The 18,985-nt window shown below is 40.2% G+C and overlaps 2 protein-coding genes across 3 annotated transcripts; both read right to left on the bottom strand.

Annotated features, from left to right (window-relative positions):
• Positions 1 to 1,366: 1,366 nt before the first annotated feature.
• Positions 1,367 to 4,365, bottom strand: LOC120564889 (regulator of G-protein signaling 21-like). The gene is made up of 5 exons (XM_039810147.1): positions 4,222 to 4,365; positions 4,028 to 4,117; positions 3,411 to 3,472; positions 3,039 to 3,205; positions 1,367 to 2,315 (listed from the first exon to the last, which is right to left on the bottom strand). Exons 1-5 carry the CDS (start codon positions 4,314 to 4,316, stop codon positions 2,127 to 2,129), a joined length of 603 nt encoding a protein of 200 aa, XP_039666081.1. The 5' UTR covers positions 4,317 to 4,365; the 3' UTR covers positions 1,367 to 2,126.
• A 10,182-nt stretch (positions 4,366 to 14,547) lies between these two features.
• LOC120566074 (regulator of G-protein signaling 21-like) lies at positions 14,548 to 18,046 on the bottom strand. Of its 2 annotated transcripts, none has more exons than XM_039812316.1 (5): positions 17,448 to 18,046; positions 17,053 to 17,112; positions 16,669 to 16,730; positions 16,349 to 16,515; positions 14,548 to 16,155 (listed from the first exon to the last, which is right to left on the bottom strand). In XM_039812316.1, exons 1-5 carry the CDS (start codon positions 17,525 to 17,527, stop codon positions 15,967 to 15,969), a joined length of 558 nt encoding a protein of 185 aa, XP_039668250.1. In that variant the 5' UTR covers positions 17,528 to 18,046; the 3' UTR covers positions 14,548 to 15,966. The 2 variants fall into 2 exon arrangements, with proteins under 2 accessions (XP_039668250.1, XP_039668249.1); XM_039812315.1 differs by having other exon boundaries at positions 16,669 to 16,733; positions 17,448 to 18,042.
• Between the last annotated feature and the right edge of the window lie 939 nt (positions 18,047 to 18,985).

The following is an 18,985-nucleotide window of genomic DNA, read 5'->3' as shown; positions in this document are numbered from 1 at the left end:
CCTCTAACCTGAAGGGCAGCAGAGCATACGGTTCTGCAGAGCTGCCGGTGTAAAAGATGACCTCATTACACCACGACAGCAGGCCACAGGTCTGAGGACAGAGCAGGAGCTGTCAGCCTGTCAGGACCAACGTCTGGGTGTCTGGCCACTGACAGCATCTGTTACGAGTTCACGGCTCTCTGTATCAGAGAGCACACACACACACACACACACACACAGCAGGCAGGGGAGGACGCTCTCTGCTGTCAGTCAAGGTGTTCTTTACCAGTGGTGGAGGAAGAATTCAGATCCTTTACCTAAAGATACAATATGTAACATTTCTGCATTAAAATGTCTAAAAACGACCATACCTATGTTATATATTTTTATGAGTTGTGTTCTTACACTGTGCCAAATGTTTCCACCAAATGTCAAACTCAGAGAAAACTGTTATTTTATTTTCAGACACGGAGCGTTTCCTTTAGTCGCCCGTCAGTGGCGTCATATAACCTCTCACCCTCTAGTTACTCGTAACTTCCATCAAAACACGGCACCCAGATGATACGTTCAGGAGTAATTGTAAATCATACAATGTCACAGAAAAAAACAAACATAACTCATAACCGTAATACTGCTTTTTTTTTTGCCATGCAGCATCATTTTGTGATTGATTACATGCCACTTAGCAACACAGTAATACAACAGAGATGTTATTTATTGATACATATCAATATCGATCCACCTTAACGTTACTACAATTTGCTGGTTGACAAGTAGCTAACGTTAATGCTAAAGCTTGGTGGATAACAGTATAGGGTTACAACATAGTTCAACAAGTTATTTTTAGTATGATTGTTTTTACCATGGTTAACAGCACTGGTCTAACCCACGAATGAGTTCACCAGTAACGTTAACGTTAGCTGTATAGATAGACGATTAATCTAATGCTAATTTAGCCAGCTAGCTAGCACACCCTGGTCTGTCTGCCTCACTCCCCCGGCGCAGAGAGACTCAGTCGGGATGAGAGCTGACAACTGTCCCGGGACATATAACTAGCTAATTACCGTTAGCCCCCAGTCAGCTCTCCAGGATGGGAGAAAAACGTGCTCTGGTTTATTGGCATTTCTTTAAACCAATCACAATTGTCTTGGACGGTGCTAAGTGCCGAGTGGAGCCACGGTGCCGCTGCAAAATAGCCTCGGGAAGGAACTTGTTTTGGTGGAACGTGGATGTTCAAAAATTGGCACATGGATATAGACTAATACATAGGTATATAGACTAAACTCACTATGAATCTTTACATAGGAAAAAGTAATAGGCTCTTCCGGTATAAGTGCTGTAAATTGTCATTTTTGCATTGAATTAAGAAATAAATGCATCAGAGACATTTCAGAATTGAAAAAACACGTTTTATTTCTTGAGCAGTCCAGCTGCCTGCAAACTTAAATTCACCGTCAACAAATGCAATAATTACAATAAATAACATTGTCAATAATTTCAATCCAAAACAGTCTTGGATGGAAATTGTGAATAGTAACACAAAAAGTTAAAATTGCGCTTTTTGTGTAAACAGATCCAAGCACATCCGTGAAAATGAAAACCCGAGAAACAGAGAGAGAAAGTCATCATGTGTATATGACAACTGTGCAAAGTCTTCAAGTGGATATCAGCACAGAAACGCATTCTAACAGGATTGTCGGTAAGAGATGGGAGTTAAGTGTAAAGTGTTTTGACAGTCATCTCAGCTTTGAATGCAGTTGCACTTAAACAGCATTTTCTTGAAACCGCATCATTGCCCAAAATACCAAGTTCTAATAGCGTAGTGAAGAAAAAGCAGGTAATGGCCCAGTGAAGTAAATGTAACCCTAATCCCATCCGGTAGAAGTGCTCTGTGCTCTGCCTCCTGCAGCATATAACATCCTGCCTAATCATCTTGACGTCATTGTTGCGAGCTCTCAGCAGGACGAGCTAAAAATGGCTTCGCTTTTGCATTTTCTGCACTCGCCGTTATTGTTTATGCTCAGGATTTGCATTCAAGGTCTGTTATCCCGAGGCAGTGCACGGAATGAAGGCCATCAACGGTCTATTCACACAGTTACAACGGTAAACAAATGACTTCAGAAGTGAGAGTCTGGTTTGACTAGGACTTAATGTGCTTGCCCTCTCCCCCTGGCAGCTGCACACAGTTCTTTGTAGAGGTCGGAGTAGATAAATCTGGGGTAGGAGTTGTTCTCCATCAGGCTGTAGACTTTCCTCTGAGCTACCAGGAAGCTATCCGTAGTGGGCTCATGGAGGCTCTGGGCGATGGCATTCTTTGTAGGGAAATCCAGGTTTATCTGTGACCAAAGAAACAGCAGTTATGAGCCTTTGACATCCATTTTTTTTTTAACAAAGAATATATTGTGTATTTATAAAACTTGAAGGCAGAGCCAGATTAAATGGAAAGATTACTCTAGGCATACTGCATTTTTTGGCCCCTCTCCAAATGGATACTTTATTTGATGAATAAACAAAATTACTTTTTACTGCCACATGATTATTATGCTAATTTAATTAATGCATCTAATTTAGGCTTATTTGAAGGGCCTGAGAGAAACTTGTGTAAAGCATCTCTCTTTGTATTTTTTTTTTTTTTGCGCTTTGCTGCACCTAAATCATCCCAGAAAAGTCGTAGCGTAACCTTTATGGCTAGCTAACTTACGGAACCGAAAACATTTACCCACAATTGGAGTGAACATTTTTTACTTTACTGTACTTTCTTTTAAAAACAATATAGTAATTTATAAACATATACAAGTTTAGATGAAGTGTTAGATTTGAAATTTACAATTTAAAATTATTTTTCAAAATAATACTGTAAAATATATTCTATTTTTTGTGGCTTTTCCCTCTTACTGGGCCCCCTAGTGGCAAATAGGCCCTATTGTGCCTAGAATGTCATGCTTAGATCCGGGCCTGCTTGAAGGTACATACATTCTGATTAAAATCAGTTAAGTGAAACTTATCAAATACCTCAATGATTTGCAATTAACAGCAAATGCTATAATGTCAGCTGTTACCTCTTTGGGTGCTTCATTTTTAATGAACTCCTCGTAAATACTGGTGGCCTTGGACGCCAGCTCTTTGTGCGAAGTGAGGGTCCTGAAATCCTCACAGGCTGTCCAAAACTCAATGTTCTCTTCACAGAACTCAGACTTCAGGAAGATACAAAACGCAGCTTTCCCATCTGTGGAGGGGGAAGAGAGTGAAGAACTGTGAAAAACAAGGCCAGAGACATAAGCCGAGGGACACATCCACTCGCTGTTTGCCCATTCATGTGAGATACAGGGAATAAAGAAGCCATGCAGCCTTTGTTTTACTGAGGCCAATAAAGTGACCTTTGAGACTCTTTTATGCGACCATGCACCAATAGTGCTGTGAGTGATACTTACATTTATGACTCAGTAGTTTGTCAAGTGACTGCGCCCACTGGTGCGTGTCATCAGCAGTCGGCCTGAAGGGAAAGGACATGGATCGTGTTATAATTACAGAAAAGTACTACTTTTTACAACTACTACTTTTAAATGCAACACTGCAAAATCCCTAAATTGATTAAAACAATGCTATATTGCAAACACTCCTAAAGTAGCTAACTATCATTGAATCAATTGCATCACTTATTAGTCTTAATTGTGTTACTTCTTCTTCACTATACGGCATGTCCAGGCTGCTATGGGCATTTCATTTTAGAATCAAACACTTGATTTGAGACATAAAGTCATAGTGATCTGGCTCGGTTTCATTTAGTCATAAAACAATAAATACATAACATATGTGCAAAAATACAAAACGTACTAAATAGATAAATAAATTCAATAGAGTGTGGATCATGGGTATGCAAAGACACACAATAGGTAAAGTGGAATTAAATAAGTTAAATTAGAATAAGTGTAAACCTAATTTAAAAAGTAAAAGACAATGTAATTCAATATTTAAAACTAAATAACCTATAACTAGCATGAAGCACATTATGCATAATTATGACATCCTCAACATTGAAAGGTCTCACCTGTAAGATCTGATTTTCATCCCATGTACTATCGACTGGGAGGAGTTTGACTTCAAGAGAAATCCTATTTTGTTCCTCCAGTTTTTCCTCCTGGAAACAAAAGAGAAAATTCACTCAGTGTTTTATAGCTGTGCAATACTTTTACAAGGTCATCATTACTCTAATCATTCCTATTAAACACCACATCCACTTACTTTATCCCCTTCTTGTCTGTGGAGAGCTCAGTGGGTTTCATACAGTCAGTGAACGCCATGTTTTGGGATGACACAAAAGCAAGGTTCTCTCTCATGGCTCAATCTCTTCTCCTTCTCCCTCTTGACTTGTCAGGAAACTTTATAGTTTCTCTGTCCATCCACGATCCAGAGTGTCATGGGCAGGAGGCGGGCCTGACATTGTCTTTAATGTGATTGGCTCTTGTTGTGTAAACAGTGACTTGGCCCTGTATGACTCTCAGGCACTAAGGCAATGATAGGCTGTCACTGGATAAGCTTCTGTGTATCCTGTGCACTTCCATTTTTAAGTAATAAGGTCAAGATTTGACGTACATGGCAGACTCACTGCCTTTATTCCCAAAATAAAGTTATGCTGGAGAGGGGGGGTAATGGAACTTTTCACTCCTTTCTGCTGTGTTTTTCGTTTTTTTTCCCCATTTTGCAAAATTGCTGCTGCTTTGATTCGTACATTCACAAAGCATCCTAGGCACTGATACTTTTACTTACCTTACTTACTACCTATTTAGCTAATTGAATATTCTTAAATGAAGGACTACAAAAACACAGCACCCCACCACACACACAGGGTTCGGCCATAAAAGTACCTTTCCGGTTTCCAGGAGCGGTTGTCCTTCACGTGTCACTGTCTCAGATGTACAATTGCTTCATTGTTTTGCAACACTACCTGCAGTGTTCACATTGAACGAATTACTCACACAGGGTGTGGGTCAGTGAAGCATGACTTCTGTCATGTTGGCATGTCGAAATATGACAGGTTGGTACAAAGATGAAGCAATATCCTCTTACGGTTTATGGGTGTTCATAAAAAGGAAATGTTGGCAATGCTGAACGCATAGTTCACGCATATTCACATTCCTCTCATATCAACTTCAGTTTATAAATAAACGTTGATAGAATAATTGGTTGTCATTAAGTCCACTGATGATTGTTAGCACAAAAGATGTCTACGTTCTTGGGTAAAACTGGATCAAGTTGTTTGAAAGGTTAAAGTCGTCTTTTTAGACAGCACCTCCATGACTATATTTTGAGTGTAGCTAAAACCGGAATCCTTGAAATATAGTCCAGTCAGTCAGCAACGCCTCAGCCAAGGAATTGACCATTTATAGCAAAGAGTTATACCGTTAGATTTGGTGGAAAATGCTTTGGTGTTTGAGGAAGCTCAAGTAATCCGTTGCTGCTAGGACAACTGATCCCAAATCAACAAACACATGCATGAACATGAGCTCTTATTAGAGTCAACACTACAGAAACCTTCAGCACCATAGGAGGAGGTTAGAGGTAGCTGCGTTGGCATCAGGGTATCAGCAGTCATCGTGAGAAGTGTCAGGTTGTGAAGGTGCACCTGTATCAATATGACTGAGATCGTAAGCATGAATGACGCTAGAATTCCTCAGGCTGCTGGGGGAGTAGTTTAATGTAACCTGTCAAGTTCTGACTCAGTCTCAACCTTGACACGTAAAACTCGTCTGTGGGCTGTATAGTTGAAGCACCATGTTTTCTGCCACTTGCAGGCTGAAGAACGCCAATAGCAAGCTGAAGCATTAAAGCCCTTTCAGCTAACAAAGACACAAAGCAATACTAGCATTTTTAGCATTAAAGCTATAGAGAATCATGGGTAAAAATGTTCTTTCTTGTGGATTCTCTTTAATGCCATCAGGGCGGCTCTATCATTCCTTCTGCCATTAGGGTCTTAAATGCTGCTCATGGCAGCAACCTGTACCATCCAGAGCTTATAATCCCATAAAAAGCATAATGCTTTGATTTATGTATCTATTTACTTTATACTTTGGCTTTATTGTTGTATATTTATTTTTAACTGGCTTATTTTCGGCAACCTGTAGGCTATGTGCTTCACTGCTATTGCCTGATTTACCCATTTGTTGATCTGCTGCTACTGACATGCTGGTTGACTGAATGACCGTGATGGTGTTATTCTTGTCTGCTTTAATGTAGTCTATATCGACGTTCAACGTTTCATTTCCGGGTGCCTCCGGATTTTCCGCTGGATGTCCATCACCTTCCACCTTTCTTTGTGTTGGCATTGTTTTTGTTTTACAACAAAACAGTCTACATCCGCGTCATTCCACTTCTAGGATTGCTCCGATGGCGCAGGAAATTCCGCAGGATGTCACTCTTTTCGGCCGGATTTCCGATACCTTTCGCTTTCTTTGTGTTTTAAACTCCGGTGGATTCATGAGGACTATAGTTAACTGCTCCTCAGATCTCTGCAGGGTAAATCCAGACAGCTAGCTAGACTATCTGTCCAATCTGAGTTTTCTGTTGCACGACTAAAACAACTTTTGAACGTACACATGTTCCATCAAAACAAGTTCCTTCCCGAGGCTATTTTGCAGAGGCACCGTGGCTCTGTCTGGCACTTAGCACCGCCCAAGATGACTGTGATTGGTTTGAAGAAATGCCAATGTTTTTCTCCCATCCCGGAATGCTGTGTGGACTAGCCAGACCCTCCTCTGTGGCGCTGTGGAGAAAGGTCTGGCAATGCGGGACTAGCTTTTATGTGACTGGTTGACGGCAAAATTTAATTGCCCATTTGGGATAAATAAAGTTATTTGAATTGAATTAGTTTAAATTCATTTGAGTTTGCTTTTTTTGTCCAAGTGTCCACTTGGTTTATCCGAGCTCCTTTTCTTTTGTTGCTAAAACCAGCTGCCCAATGCTGCTGGAAATTGAATTAATGAGAACTCAATTTGCGAGCCAGAAAACTCAAACATTGAATCAGAAGATGCTCACAAGCTTCATAGAGCTGCAGAATTGGGTGATTCTCTATGGGTTCATGTGATTCCTCTCACTTTACATGGGATCTATTTCTAGTATAAGAATACTGATGAATGGACTTTAGCTTCACCTTTTAGCTAATATCACAAAAATAAAATCAATCTTTGGCTGCAAACGTCAGCTGTCTAGTATATATTGTCATGATCATTGACCAGTTCGCATTGATTAACGCCCAGGTGATCAGTTTATTTACCTAAACATGCCAGATGTTATGTACAGTCCTGCACATCCTTGTATACACAATACGTAACTTTTGCTTTCCATTTGTTACACATGTAGCAGGATGTCAAATTAATCAGATGTGTAATGGTTGTTAAGTTTAGACCCTGCAGGTCCAGTTTTTGTGCCCAGTAGATAAGTTATCCACACCATCTTCACATTGCACAATCCCTGCCATGATTCCCTTCAGTCATTGTTTGCGACAAACAAAGCTGTGTACATGCTGGTAAAGGTAAAGGTATTTGTCTGTGGAAAAGTAAACACAAATCTAAAAAAAAAACCCTAATGATTAAAACTACATAACTATGTTATCTATGTTGTGATGTGTAATTTAGCAGCAATTTAGTAACATAAGTTTTGCAATTGCAACACATGATGAATGAATGCTCTGGTTAGTTCAACGATCTGCACATCATCTGAAAACTGTAAACATTGAAACGGTTTTTGAAAGTAATTTCCTTTCAGTCTTTGCTTGGGGAAACTTACCATTTAAGCACTGTGAACTTCTTGTTCCAGTAACAATGTAGTTTGACACCGATATCATATCCCAGAAACAATGTAAGAAAGGCACTTCTGCTGAGGAACAGGACAAACATATGTACAGAATAATCACAACTTGTTCTTGATTATCTGTGCCATAATGCATATGCGTCACCTGCTGTGTTGTGGTTATCGATGGCTCAGAGCTTTGCAGGGTGAAAACGCGGTGTTCACCTCGTGTGTTTATTATGATGTGCAGACTGTGTGTAAGCAGCCGTCTGTTTAGAAGTGGATGAAGAGCAGAGCCAAGTTTCCACTAAAGCACGAGGTCTGTCCAGAGGGCCTTACGCAGAAGGTGATTCCCAGCACTGGCTTGCAAAATTTGTCCTCTTTATGGGAGTTATGGTATTCAGAAAGCCCGGCTGCACTCTTAACCTGTTTTTAGGCTTTTGATTTTTGCTTAGCGGCTATAAGCACCAAACCCACGTGCCTAAACCTAGCATGGTGCTTCAAGTGCTTAAAGAAAGATATGCACAACAACATCATGGGTCAAAACAAACAAAACTGGTGTGTGTGTGTGTGTGTGTGTGTGTGTGTGTGTTGTGTGTGTTGTGTGTGTGCGTGTGTGTGTGTGTGCTAACTGTAGAAAATACCTATATGAACCACTCTGGAGCTGCTGCACATGCACTCAGCCCTAAACAATTAGGAGGTGAGAAGAAATGAAAGAAAAGCAATGGATGGTAAGTACTCTGAAATTGACTCTCCGATTGGCTGCAAAGTCTATAACTCATGAATAAAGTTCAACTAATAACGAGATTAGTGGGATTAAACCCCATCAGGACAGCTGCGCCTGATCTCTGCACCTTGTTAAACGTCACTGATTTATTAGGATTGACTGAAAGGACAGTTGAAATTTTAACTGAATTGTTATGAAATGTTTTTCACAAATAAGCCTGATATTGGATTATTGATAATAAATAAATACAGTATATATTTTTTTAGCAAATATGTTTTTTTTTACTAGAAAAAGATAGTGAATGAAAGAGTGGTAGAAGAAGTATTTTTGTTTTTACTTTTTAAGGCTTAATGCGCTTACAGGTACGCACACAGTCTTGTTGACACCTATGCTCCTTGAACTTCCCATGTCCCTCATTTACATACAGAGATCACTGTATTAGAGAAGGAACTGAGTGACCGTACCATGGGTGCCCCAATTCTATAGTACAATTCTATCAGGTTTTAAGTATGTAGCGACAAATTTAACAACTGCTTAAAAGGTCATATGTCATTATGCGCACAAAATCAGCTTGAGTTTGTTTTGGATTGACCCTGTTGTCCCATGCTGCAAGGCAAAAAGACATACAATGAAAACTAATTACAACTAATTATAGAGGGTGGAGAGACAGTTCCAGGAAGAGCACATAAAATAAACAAGGGAACTATTCTAATATCTGCTGTCAAAAGTTTTGCACCATTTCCTGTAAGCACAAAATGTTAGCATTATTAGTAGCCTCTATCAAAACTAGTATGGATACATTCTGCAAACTGTAATTGGGACACAGCAACTATCTTTTATTTTAAAGATTGTTTTCTGGGGCTTTTCCCTTTATTACATAGAGACAGTGAATAGGCATGAAAGGGGGAGATAGATGGGGGATGACACACAGCAAAGGGCAGCGGGTTGGACTCAAACCTGCGCCACTGCAGGACTCAGCCAACATGGGGCGAACGCTCTTACTGGGTGAGCTAGAGGCCGCCCCACACAGCAACTATCTTGCATCCTTCAGCTACACTAAAGGGTTAGGTTGGCGTTAAAACGGTTAGGGTTAGTGTTGATTGAAAGATCAATAGAGCATTCGGCCAGCACCTGCGACCAGGTTAGCATGACAGGTGGAGTTTGTTACCTACTGAGCAGTCTGTGATGACCTATTCCATGCCTCCTCCTGTTTACATAGTGTATATACTGAGACCAGCAGTGGGGAAAGGTTGTGTGTTGGAACTTGACTGTGACCTCCCTTTCCTGGATTTTACAATGTCGGGCAGGTTAAGACAGGAGCAGTAGATAATATCGCCCAACCCTATGCTAGGTGCTGGGATGGCAAGACATCTCCATAGTGACTGGTACGTGTTCTGTTATGTTGGGTTGTTTTGGTGTTGCAGCAGAAAGTAGGCCTACACCATAATGGCTGACTTTGTGGATGCAGAATCAGGTCATGGCATGTCTTACATGAAAGTTTCACTGCAGGGATAATTTTTTCTGGCTGGCTGAGAATATATGCAAGCTTTCTCTCTGGAAGGTTATCCTGTGGACACAGTACATAAACTCTGTACACATCAGTATTTATTGATTTATTAAATAATATTTTATCGTCTTACAATGCTAAAAATCTTAGTGCTACTGACAGTGGTAAAACATAAACTTCATTGATCCACAGGGGGACATTTGGTCAGTCAACGGCACATAAAGGACAGATCCCGTATGTCCATAAAAAACATACAGGAAAAGAAATATAAGAGGATATTGTATTGCTCTGAGGCCAGCCAAAGCCAGTAAAAATCACTATGTGACAAAAATGAAACATAATACCAATAAACACAGAAACATTACCCAAGTTAATACAACACAAGCCAGTACAAAGCCACTCCAGAATTATAAAAAACACCCAACCACTCCTAAATACAAACACAAGGCATACAGTACAGTAAATATCCACACACACACACACACACACACACACACACACACACACACACACACACACACACACACACACACACACACACACACACACACACACACACACACACACACACACACACACACACACACACACACACACATGGTGAAGTCAGCTAATGGCAAAACAAGACTTACTGTTCTGAGATGCATCTTTAATTGTGCAATCAATTTATCATTACTTGTAACATAGTCTATATCCACGACGTTCCACTTCCGGGATTGCTCTGGTGCCGCCAGAAATTCTGCCGGATGTCCCTCTTTTCGGCCGGATGTCCGTTACCTTCCGCTTTCTTTGTGTTGGAATTTTAAATCCGGTGGGTTTCTGAGGACTATGGTTAACTGCTCCTCAGATCTCTGCAGGGTAAATCCAGACAGCTAGCTAGACTATCTGTCCGTGAGTTTTCAGTTGCACGACTAAAACAACTTTTGAAGGTACCCATGTTCCACCAAAACAAGTTCCTTCCCGAGGCTATTTTGCAGAGCCACCGCGGCTCCGCTCGGCACTTAGCACCGCCTGAAACTATTGAGATTGGTTTAAAGAAATGCCAATGAACGAGAGCACTGTATTTCTCCCATTGCTGTGGACTAGCCAGACCTTCCTGAGCAGCACTGTGGAGGAAGGGGTGGCAATGCGAAACTACTAGTTACATGGTTAAAGGGATAGCTCAACATTTTGGGAAATCCACTTATTCAGAGCTAGAGCCAGAAGATGTTGTTAAGATTATCTGAGCATTAAGTCCCAAAACAGAAACAGCTGACAGTTGTCATTACCATGACTTATCATTTTTACATTTCAGTTTGTGTGGGAATTAGGCAAGCTATAATGTGTTCATTTGTGAGCTTTAGGAGTGCTTGAAGGTGGATTCTTTTTAAACTCACACGGATATGCAAATGTTGCTTGCCAAGATTCTTTTTTTTTTTTTTTAAGAAAAAAGAGAACAAAAGAGGGCACAGAAAGTACCCAAACCACTGAGCAACCAGCCTTTTATCAGAAGCTGACATTAAAGAATCCACAACGCCCGTAAAAGATAGAACTTACAGTACTTGGACCGGTTTATCTGTTATGGAGATGCAGGCTACACCCCCGCAGTAGTGTAAATTACAGCAATTATAAGAATACATTGCATAGCAAAGATGAACGGTTGCCAACAGTGCCCGGTAAACTGAATACTTATGAAAACAGCACATAATTAAGCTGACACCATGCTAATCAATCAAATTAAATGACATACCACTCTCTGTACTCGTGCTGAGTATACCTGCATGTTTACCTGCTGTTGAAAAGTCTCCCAAACATTTGCAGTCAGTAAGACTTTATGGGTTATTTGCAAAAGAAATGACCTCAATTCATGAGGGGCGCATTACAAGTACAAAGTTGCACAAGCCTTTTACACATGCGTGGAGACTGGCTCCCACCGAAAATAGCCCCCAAAGTCGTTTGTTCAAGCAGAAATTGCGACTCATATTTATGTTCATAGTGGTGGCGCCCTGTAGTGGCTGTAGTAACTATGACGGTAGCAAAGCAGGAAGTAAGGTGACAAGTATAAGAGCGCCAAATTATGCGTAAGGAGGCAAGTTGGATGGGTCAAACAAACACAGGGCTTTCACACAGTAAGCCCGTTTGAAAATAACAGTAAACGGAGCATAACCAGAAGTGAAGTAGCAGATTTTGATGATTTCAACCCAAACCCCAAACTTTTTTTTAAACTTGACTAAGTAGTTTCTAAACATAACCAAACTTTGACTATTTCATCCTAACGCTGGTTTAAAACCACGAGCTCTGGCTTAGAAATGAGGACGGGAAACGCTCCTGTGGGTCGTATTAGAGGGTAGGAATGAACAACCTATATTGTCGTATGGTTTTGAGGACATATTGTCGCTCCTATCTAGTAACAATATTTGAACAATTAAAGGTGGAGGTTATATGCAGATTTTGAAAATACTGAAAATATTTTTCCACTTGTAGTGCTTTTTGATTGATTCAACTGACTGTTGGCGAGTGAACTGAAAGTGAGAATGTCCAGGCTTTATTATTATTCAATTCTTATTATTATTCATGATTTTACCATAACAACACATTGAAAGAATAGAAGACAGAGGAGCAACCTTCTGAAGTGTCCTTTAGCGTTTCATTACTTCTTCATGCATAATTTTGACATGGGGAGAGAGCATGAGGCAATATTAGTTAAATGAAGAAAGAAAGGGGGAGAGAAGAGAGAAAAAATATATAGCTGCACAGCTTTTGGAGGGTATCTCTGGTTGGGCCTCAAAGACAGATGATAGAGAAGAATTGGGGTGGGAGATTTCGGGACAGCTTGGTCATACATATACGTATATATATATATATATATATATATACATTCCTACTCTTAATTTTTAATTTTTCCCTCTTTATCCTTGATCCTTTAGGTCAACAGCAGACCCAGGAGGTCCGATCCCTTTACTTCACCATCACTCTCACTAAACACCTTAATATATCGGAGCCATCGTTAGTGTTATAAGAAATGTGCTTTTCCTACTATCAAAATTTAAAATGTCTGCCGTTAGAAAGGCCTATTGGCTGACATGGGAGAGTCATCAGCTGATTAAGCTCACCTGGGCCCTTGTGCTATAAAAGCTGCCACGTGTATTCATTCCCTTCGTACAGTTGGCATCTAGCCTGCAATACATTCTTTTGGTTTGCACCTTCAACACCTCCATAGCCAATACACCCACACACCCATGATGTCATTGCTGACATGACTTTTAAAAATAGGCCTTACCCTGCGTTGACTTCTTCCTTGTCACATTCCCTGAGCCAGCTTGTGACAAAAAAATTGTAACTTCTCTCCACCATACCCGAGTTTCTACTTAGTGGTATGGATAAGTAAAATATAGAAACTGTGCAACCTGTAGTTACCAGGTGGTACACTTTAAATTTGTAAAAAAAAAAAAAAACTTTCTTATAGAAGATATGTTGAGGGTTCTATATTTTACCTTTACTTACTCACCTTACTGAGCCCCTGAAAGTTACATGGCATTCAAATGAAAGTCAGACACAATTTGTATACAATTTCAATGTCTTTGAGTGTTTTGGCCCAAAGACAGACTTACTCACACTTTGAAGGCTTTGAAGGCAACGATTAATGTGAATATCTGCCCTAAACTAATGAATAACATTTTTTTTTCTTAACATTTGAATGACTGTAAGCGAAATAAACAAACAGATAAAAAAAAATCTTAACTTCTGTTGAATAGTAGTGTTTCACATGTGGCTACATTTCAGAAAAATCTCATTTCTCACAATGACTGATTTTATAAGAAACTGCAAGTGCAAGCCTTCCTGTTTCTATAACAGCGCATATCACATATGCACTTCATTTTCAAGTCAACAGATGCTTTTCAGTGATAATAAAAAGGTTAACAGGACATTGCAAGCACTCATTTCCTTTGCGCAATATCATAAGGAGCATTTTTACGTAGATGTAATTTCTCATAAAGTTGGAAAACAGAAGTTGAAATGCAAAGCAAGTTCATGTTGGATTATCTTTTGAATAATATGATCTTCTTAATTACTGTATATCTGTTCTCACTTTTTCATTTTTTTTTTACTTTTTACCTTCTTCTAAATTTAAATGCTGAAAATGTTTAAATATGAAGGAACAGGTGCATTTTTTTTATAAAACGATACAGTGTGTATATATTTTGTCACTCAGTAGAATGGAGTGTTAAGACAACTGCACTGTAGTTGCTTCTCCACAAAAGTGAAGTGTTCGGCCCACCAGATCTTGGCACAGCCTTTATGTTTCCATGCTTATGCGGTGGAGTATTGCTTTAAACATATAACAGACAATCATTATGCAAACATCCCATTAATTTTCTAATGCACTGTTTTAAGATCCATTTCACTGGAAGTGTGTTGCTGTCTCCTTTAAACAGACCACGAGACTAAATTTCAGAGGACAAAGCATTAAAAGCTGTAATGTGAAAAATGTGGGAGTAGAAACTAAACACCCCATTTTGTGTGTGTGTGGTGTGTGTGTTACTAAAAAATGTCACATTGTTCCAAGAAGGCAATTATTAATACAATAATTTAATGTCATTCAAATCACTAACATTTTAACAAGCACTTCAACACTGCAACAAATGTTGTACTCAAATGGTGACAAATAACAATAAATAATACACTGTCTAACTTTTAAGTTAACTTAACTATAAACCCCAAAGAATACATTCAAACAACATTTCTTTGGAAAGCAGTAATAAGGCATATTCTCAAGCTATACAAGGAGTTTTACCATCCTATCATGCAACGTGAAACATCCTATCTCTATAATAATTCCACTCATATAGTTAAATACATTAAATCACAACTCTTGACACTTCAGTGCTGTAAGAATTTGGTTTTGACTAAGTTAACGGCCAGTAGTCTTGTGCTGAGGAATTCAATTAGAATCCACTGGCCGTAAACAGGGAACTTCTGGTTCAGATTCCACGCAAAAAAATGTGCAAGATTATGTTTTTAGTTAAAAAAAAAGAAAGAAATGTAATCCATATTTCTATTGAAATAAAATAAACTGCTACTATTTTTTTCTTTGAGAAGGATAAAGATATTGAATAGTGGCACAAAATGTCACCCATAGAAGTTTAAATCTACATCAGTTTAAAACCAAAAAAAACAAAAGAAAAAAACAACAACGGTCCAATCATAAAAAAGGAGAAAAATCTCCTTTTAAAGTGTCCCAGAATGCCTCTTGCAGAACCAAGCGGCCTTCTGCAACCCTTTACTAAGGATGACATATCGCTATTAAGTCCTCTGTCCACTATGGATTTGTTGTCTGCCTTAGTGCTGTCATTAGATAATTGTCCAACTCTTTTTGGGACAGCCTACCCTGTCTCAATGGCAGTTAAAAGCTACAACTAAATACTCACTTGCACTCTCTCAGACACACACACACACACATGCGCGAACCCAGACACACGCAACTAATCGAGTGTGACCGTTGTATCTTACATCCTCTATCTCAATCTGCACAGGAAACAGGAAACACTTCTGCAAAGAAGGCCAAAGGAGGTCTGCTGCATAGTTTGCTTACGCAGCTCCACAGTCAGAGCGGGCGTCAGTCACCTCACTGATTCATTCATTGTCAAAAAGTGGCTCATTCTCCCGCGTATATAGACTTATCCAGTGCAAACACACACTAAAGGGTCGTGTTTATTTTGTCTTCTTCTCACACAGTCCTTAAGGTGTGACATGCTCAGTGTTGGGATCCTCCCATGACGGGACTAAGGCACAATTAGCTTCTGGAGTGACAACGGCGGAGGTGCGAGGCCTCTGTATGTGTCCGTGTAGCGCGCTGGGTCGACCCTCCTTCCTTCTTTGTTGTCGGTCCTTCCTCCTGAAGGAGCTCAAACATTCCAGTTAAGGGTTTTATGTTCTTTTTCTCTCTCTCTCTCTCTCTCTCTCTCTCTCTCTCTCCCTGAGCGTGCTTTCATCCCTTCGTGGCTTCGGCGGCAAGGTTTTCCAGGAGAGTTCTATAAATGTCCGAGCGGAGGAACCGCGGGTACGAGTCTCTTTCCATCAGCCCGTAAACTATCTTCTGAGCGTCGTCAAAGCAGTGTATGGTGGGAGTCTTGACGTTCCTTTTGATCTGCTCTCGGGTGTGATAGTCGATGTTGATCTGGAGTGAGGAAGATAGATAGGAATGAGGGGGATTTGAGCCAAGAGAGAGAGATTTCAGACTCAACGTGTGAGCAGGCACTTCTCATATTTAATACTCTTGTCAGTGCTCTATATTATCTTCATTTTCCAGGCTGATATACTTACATCTTTATATACTGTTATATGTAGGAGAGCCAGAGTGCTGGATTTACCTCTTTAGGAGATTCTGCTTTGATGAACTGCTCATAAATCTTCTTGGCTCTTGAAGACATTCTGAATGAAGACTTGATCTTCTTGTAGTCCTCACAGGTGAGCCAGAACTCAATATTCTCATCGCTGTATTCGGATTTGAGAAAGTTGCGAAAAGTGGCCATTCCATCTGTGGGAAAGCACAGAAAACCCAGCAGGCATGAAGCACAAATAAAACATCCTTCCAGCTAAAACACCAAAATATTCTCTTCAAACTCCCATTCTCACAAATACCATTTACTGTTCTAGCAGTATTCTCGTCCTCAGGGGAAAAGCAACCTACATTTAGACTCGAGAAGCCTTTCCAGTGACTGTGACCATTGTTGGGTATCTTCTAAACTTAGCCTGCTGGGAGAGAATGCAAGTTAGATTACTCAACCAGAATCAAATTTGGGTAAAATAGGCATATTAAATATTGAAGCCTGGGTGAAGTACAAGGGCTGCAAGGACACAGAAGCAGTGTAATCAAGAAAGCATAGCAGATGTGCTTATCAAATTCATACAAAAATGTCAAACCATGGGATATGTTGGTGTGTGCTGTGCCAAAGCAAACATGGTGTCTCTAGTTCATTTGAATCCTTTCATGATGCCATAGATGGAAATGATAGGAGCAGGCTGGCTATTTTAAAACCGAAATGTATGCAAAACACTCCATAAGTCTCCTTACCTCTCAGAGCTCGACGAGTGTGAGAACATGCACTGGAGACGGCACATGAAGTTCTTTCCACTGTGTAGAGATAAGAAATACATGAAAATATCCCTGTTGGATTTACTGCTGTTAAATTAGCTTTCAGCGAATCTGTCAAAGCATGTTGGGCATGTTAGTAATTCGAAAAGAGAGCATGTGGTGTGCTAAAGTTGGATGAGATTCCAGGAGATACCATGAAACATCCCTAATATTCCTGAGCGTGCTATTGTGTCTGAAAGGTTTGTCGTGCAGAACTGAAGAAGCAAAACATCACTTTGCAAATACATCCAGTATTAAATAAATGACATAAATCATTTTTTTAGAAGTCAGAACGTTTACTGGAAACCCCAGCTCAGCGATAAAGTTTCACTCACATGTTCTTGTTTCTCTTCCTGTCATCTTGGTCCATGATGAAGTGCTGTGTGTTGAGTGGTTCGACGATTAGGCTGGGCATTGTCTTATTAAGTCCACACTCTCAGGCTCTCGGTCCTGGTCATGCTGCGGCTGAGAGATACTTAGGAGGGTTCCCCCCACGACGCGGAGTTTTATACTAAGGTTTCCTGTTGCTATTGACCAGGGCTGCTGGGATACATCAGCAGCTCAGCTCAGCCTGAAGAGGAAGCACCCCTTCCTCCTCCTTCTCCTGTTCCTCCTCTCCACCTACCTCGCTGTTAGAAACAACACATACTCACACTGTACTGCATGTATGCCTCCCCCCTTTTGATGCCTTACTCCCTATTATGTCTCTCTGCTTTTTTTTCCCCCTTCTGCTATTGCAGATCCTTGCCTCCTCCTGACTGGATAAGCCAAACAGACAGGCTGAAAGCATGCTGTGTTCACATTATTTTTAGTGTGGCAGCACAGATGCAAATGACAGTAACAGTTTACTGTGATAGGCAAATTGTGACCTTTGCACACTGTGTGTTTTGATAGCCCCTGAAACTGAAAATGGAAGCCTGTTGAAGACATATGGAAGGATTGCTCCTCTGTCTCGTACAGCTTTTGACTTCTGTCTTTGTTCAGAAAACATCAACTTCAACATTTATTGATCCCGCCAAAGGAATTTCACAAATGTGGCGTAAATTCATGCGACAATTAGGCCACAGCCATATGTGAGAAAGAGGAAACGACAAAGTGTTGCAACAGAGGGACTCGGCAAGGCGACAGGAAGTCCGAACATTTATCAGAACGTCATATCATGACCATGCTCAGCCACAAAGTTATTACTTTACTGTCAAAAACTTCCTACATGGTTCAAACTGTAGACTGACATCCTTATATGGAGGGCAGAAATTGAAGTCCTGCTGCTGTATTTTTTATATAATATATAAATATCCTCACAAGAATAGAAAGGCTTGGAAAACACTCAAAAGGGAGGACATGTTGCCAACCCTAACATCCTCTAAGAGTAAGGTTTTTAAATTGACTATGGAGTTATTAATATGTAAGAAAATGAAGAAGACAGAGAATTTCCAGAAAAGCACCTGTAGACACACACTGACATTCAGACTCATTTCTATTACCCTCAAATTGAAGAAATTGTGACATAAGGGACAGCCGGCCAACTACTACAATAATAAACATGGATCCCAATGCCAATGTCAACACTGACTCATACACATTTGATGGACCACAGCCTTTTGCATCTTGAGCATGTCAGTGTTTCAAGGGACCGGGAACAGACAGGGTTGAAGAGAAATAACCGGCCTTGGCCAGAAATCAAGTTGTGGTGTGAGAACTTGTTGTGAGCTGGACAGTTTCTTGGCGAGTGGCTAGCGTTAGCTGAACTATACGTACAGTAAGTAGCTCTTATCCTCGACATATTATTTTTCCTTGAAATCCGTGCTGCTCTATGACATATTTTGTCCGTCGAAGCGGCTGCAGATGTTTGGAACTGAAGAACGAGATGCAG

The sequence above is a fragment of the Perca fluviatilis genome, chromosome 9 (assembly GCF_010015445.1).
Source record: "Perca fluviatilis chromosome 9, GENO_Pfluv_1.0, whole genome shotgun sequence".
NCBI classification, from domain to species: domain Eukaryota; kingdom Metazoa; phylum Chordata; class Actinopteri; order Perciformes; family Percidae; genus Perca; species Perca fluviatilis.
Note: the sequence above shows the minus strand (reverse complement) of the source record. Positions and strands in the feature narration are given on the sequence as shown.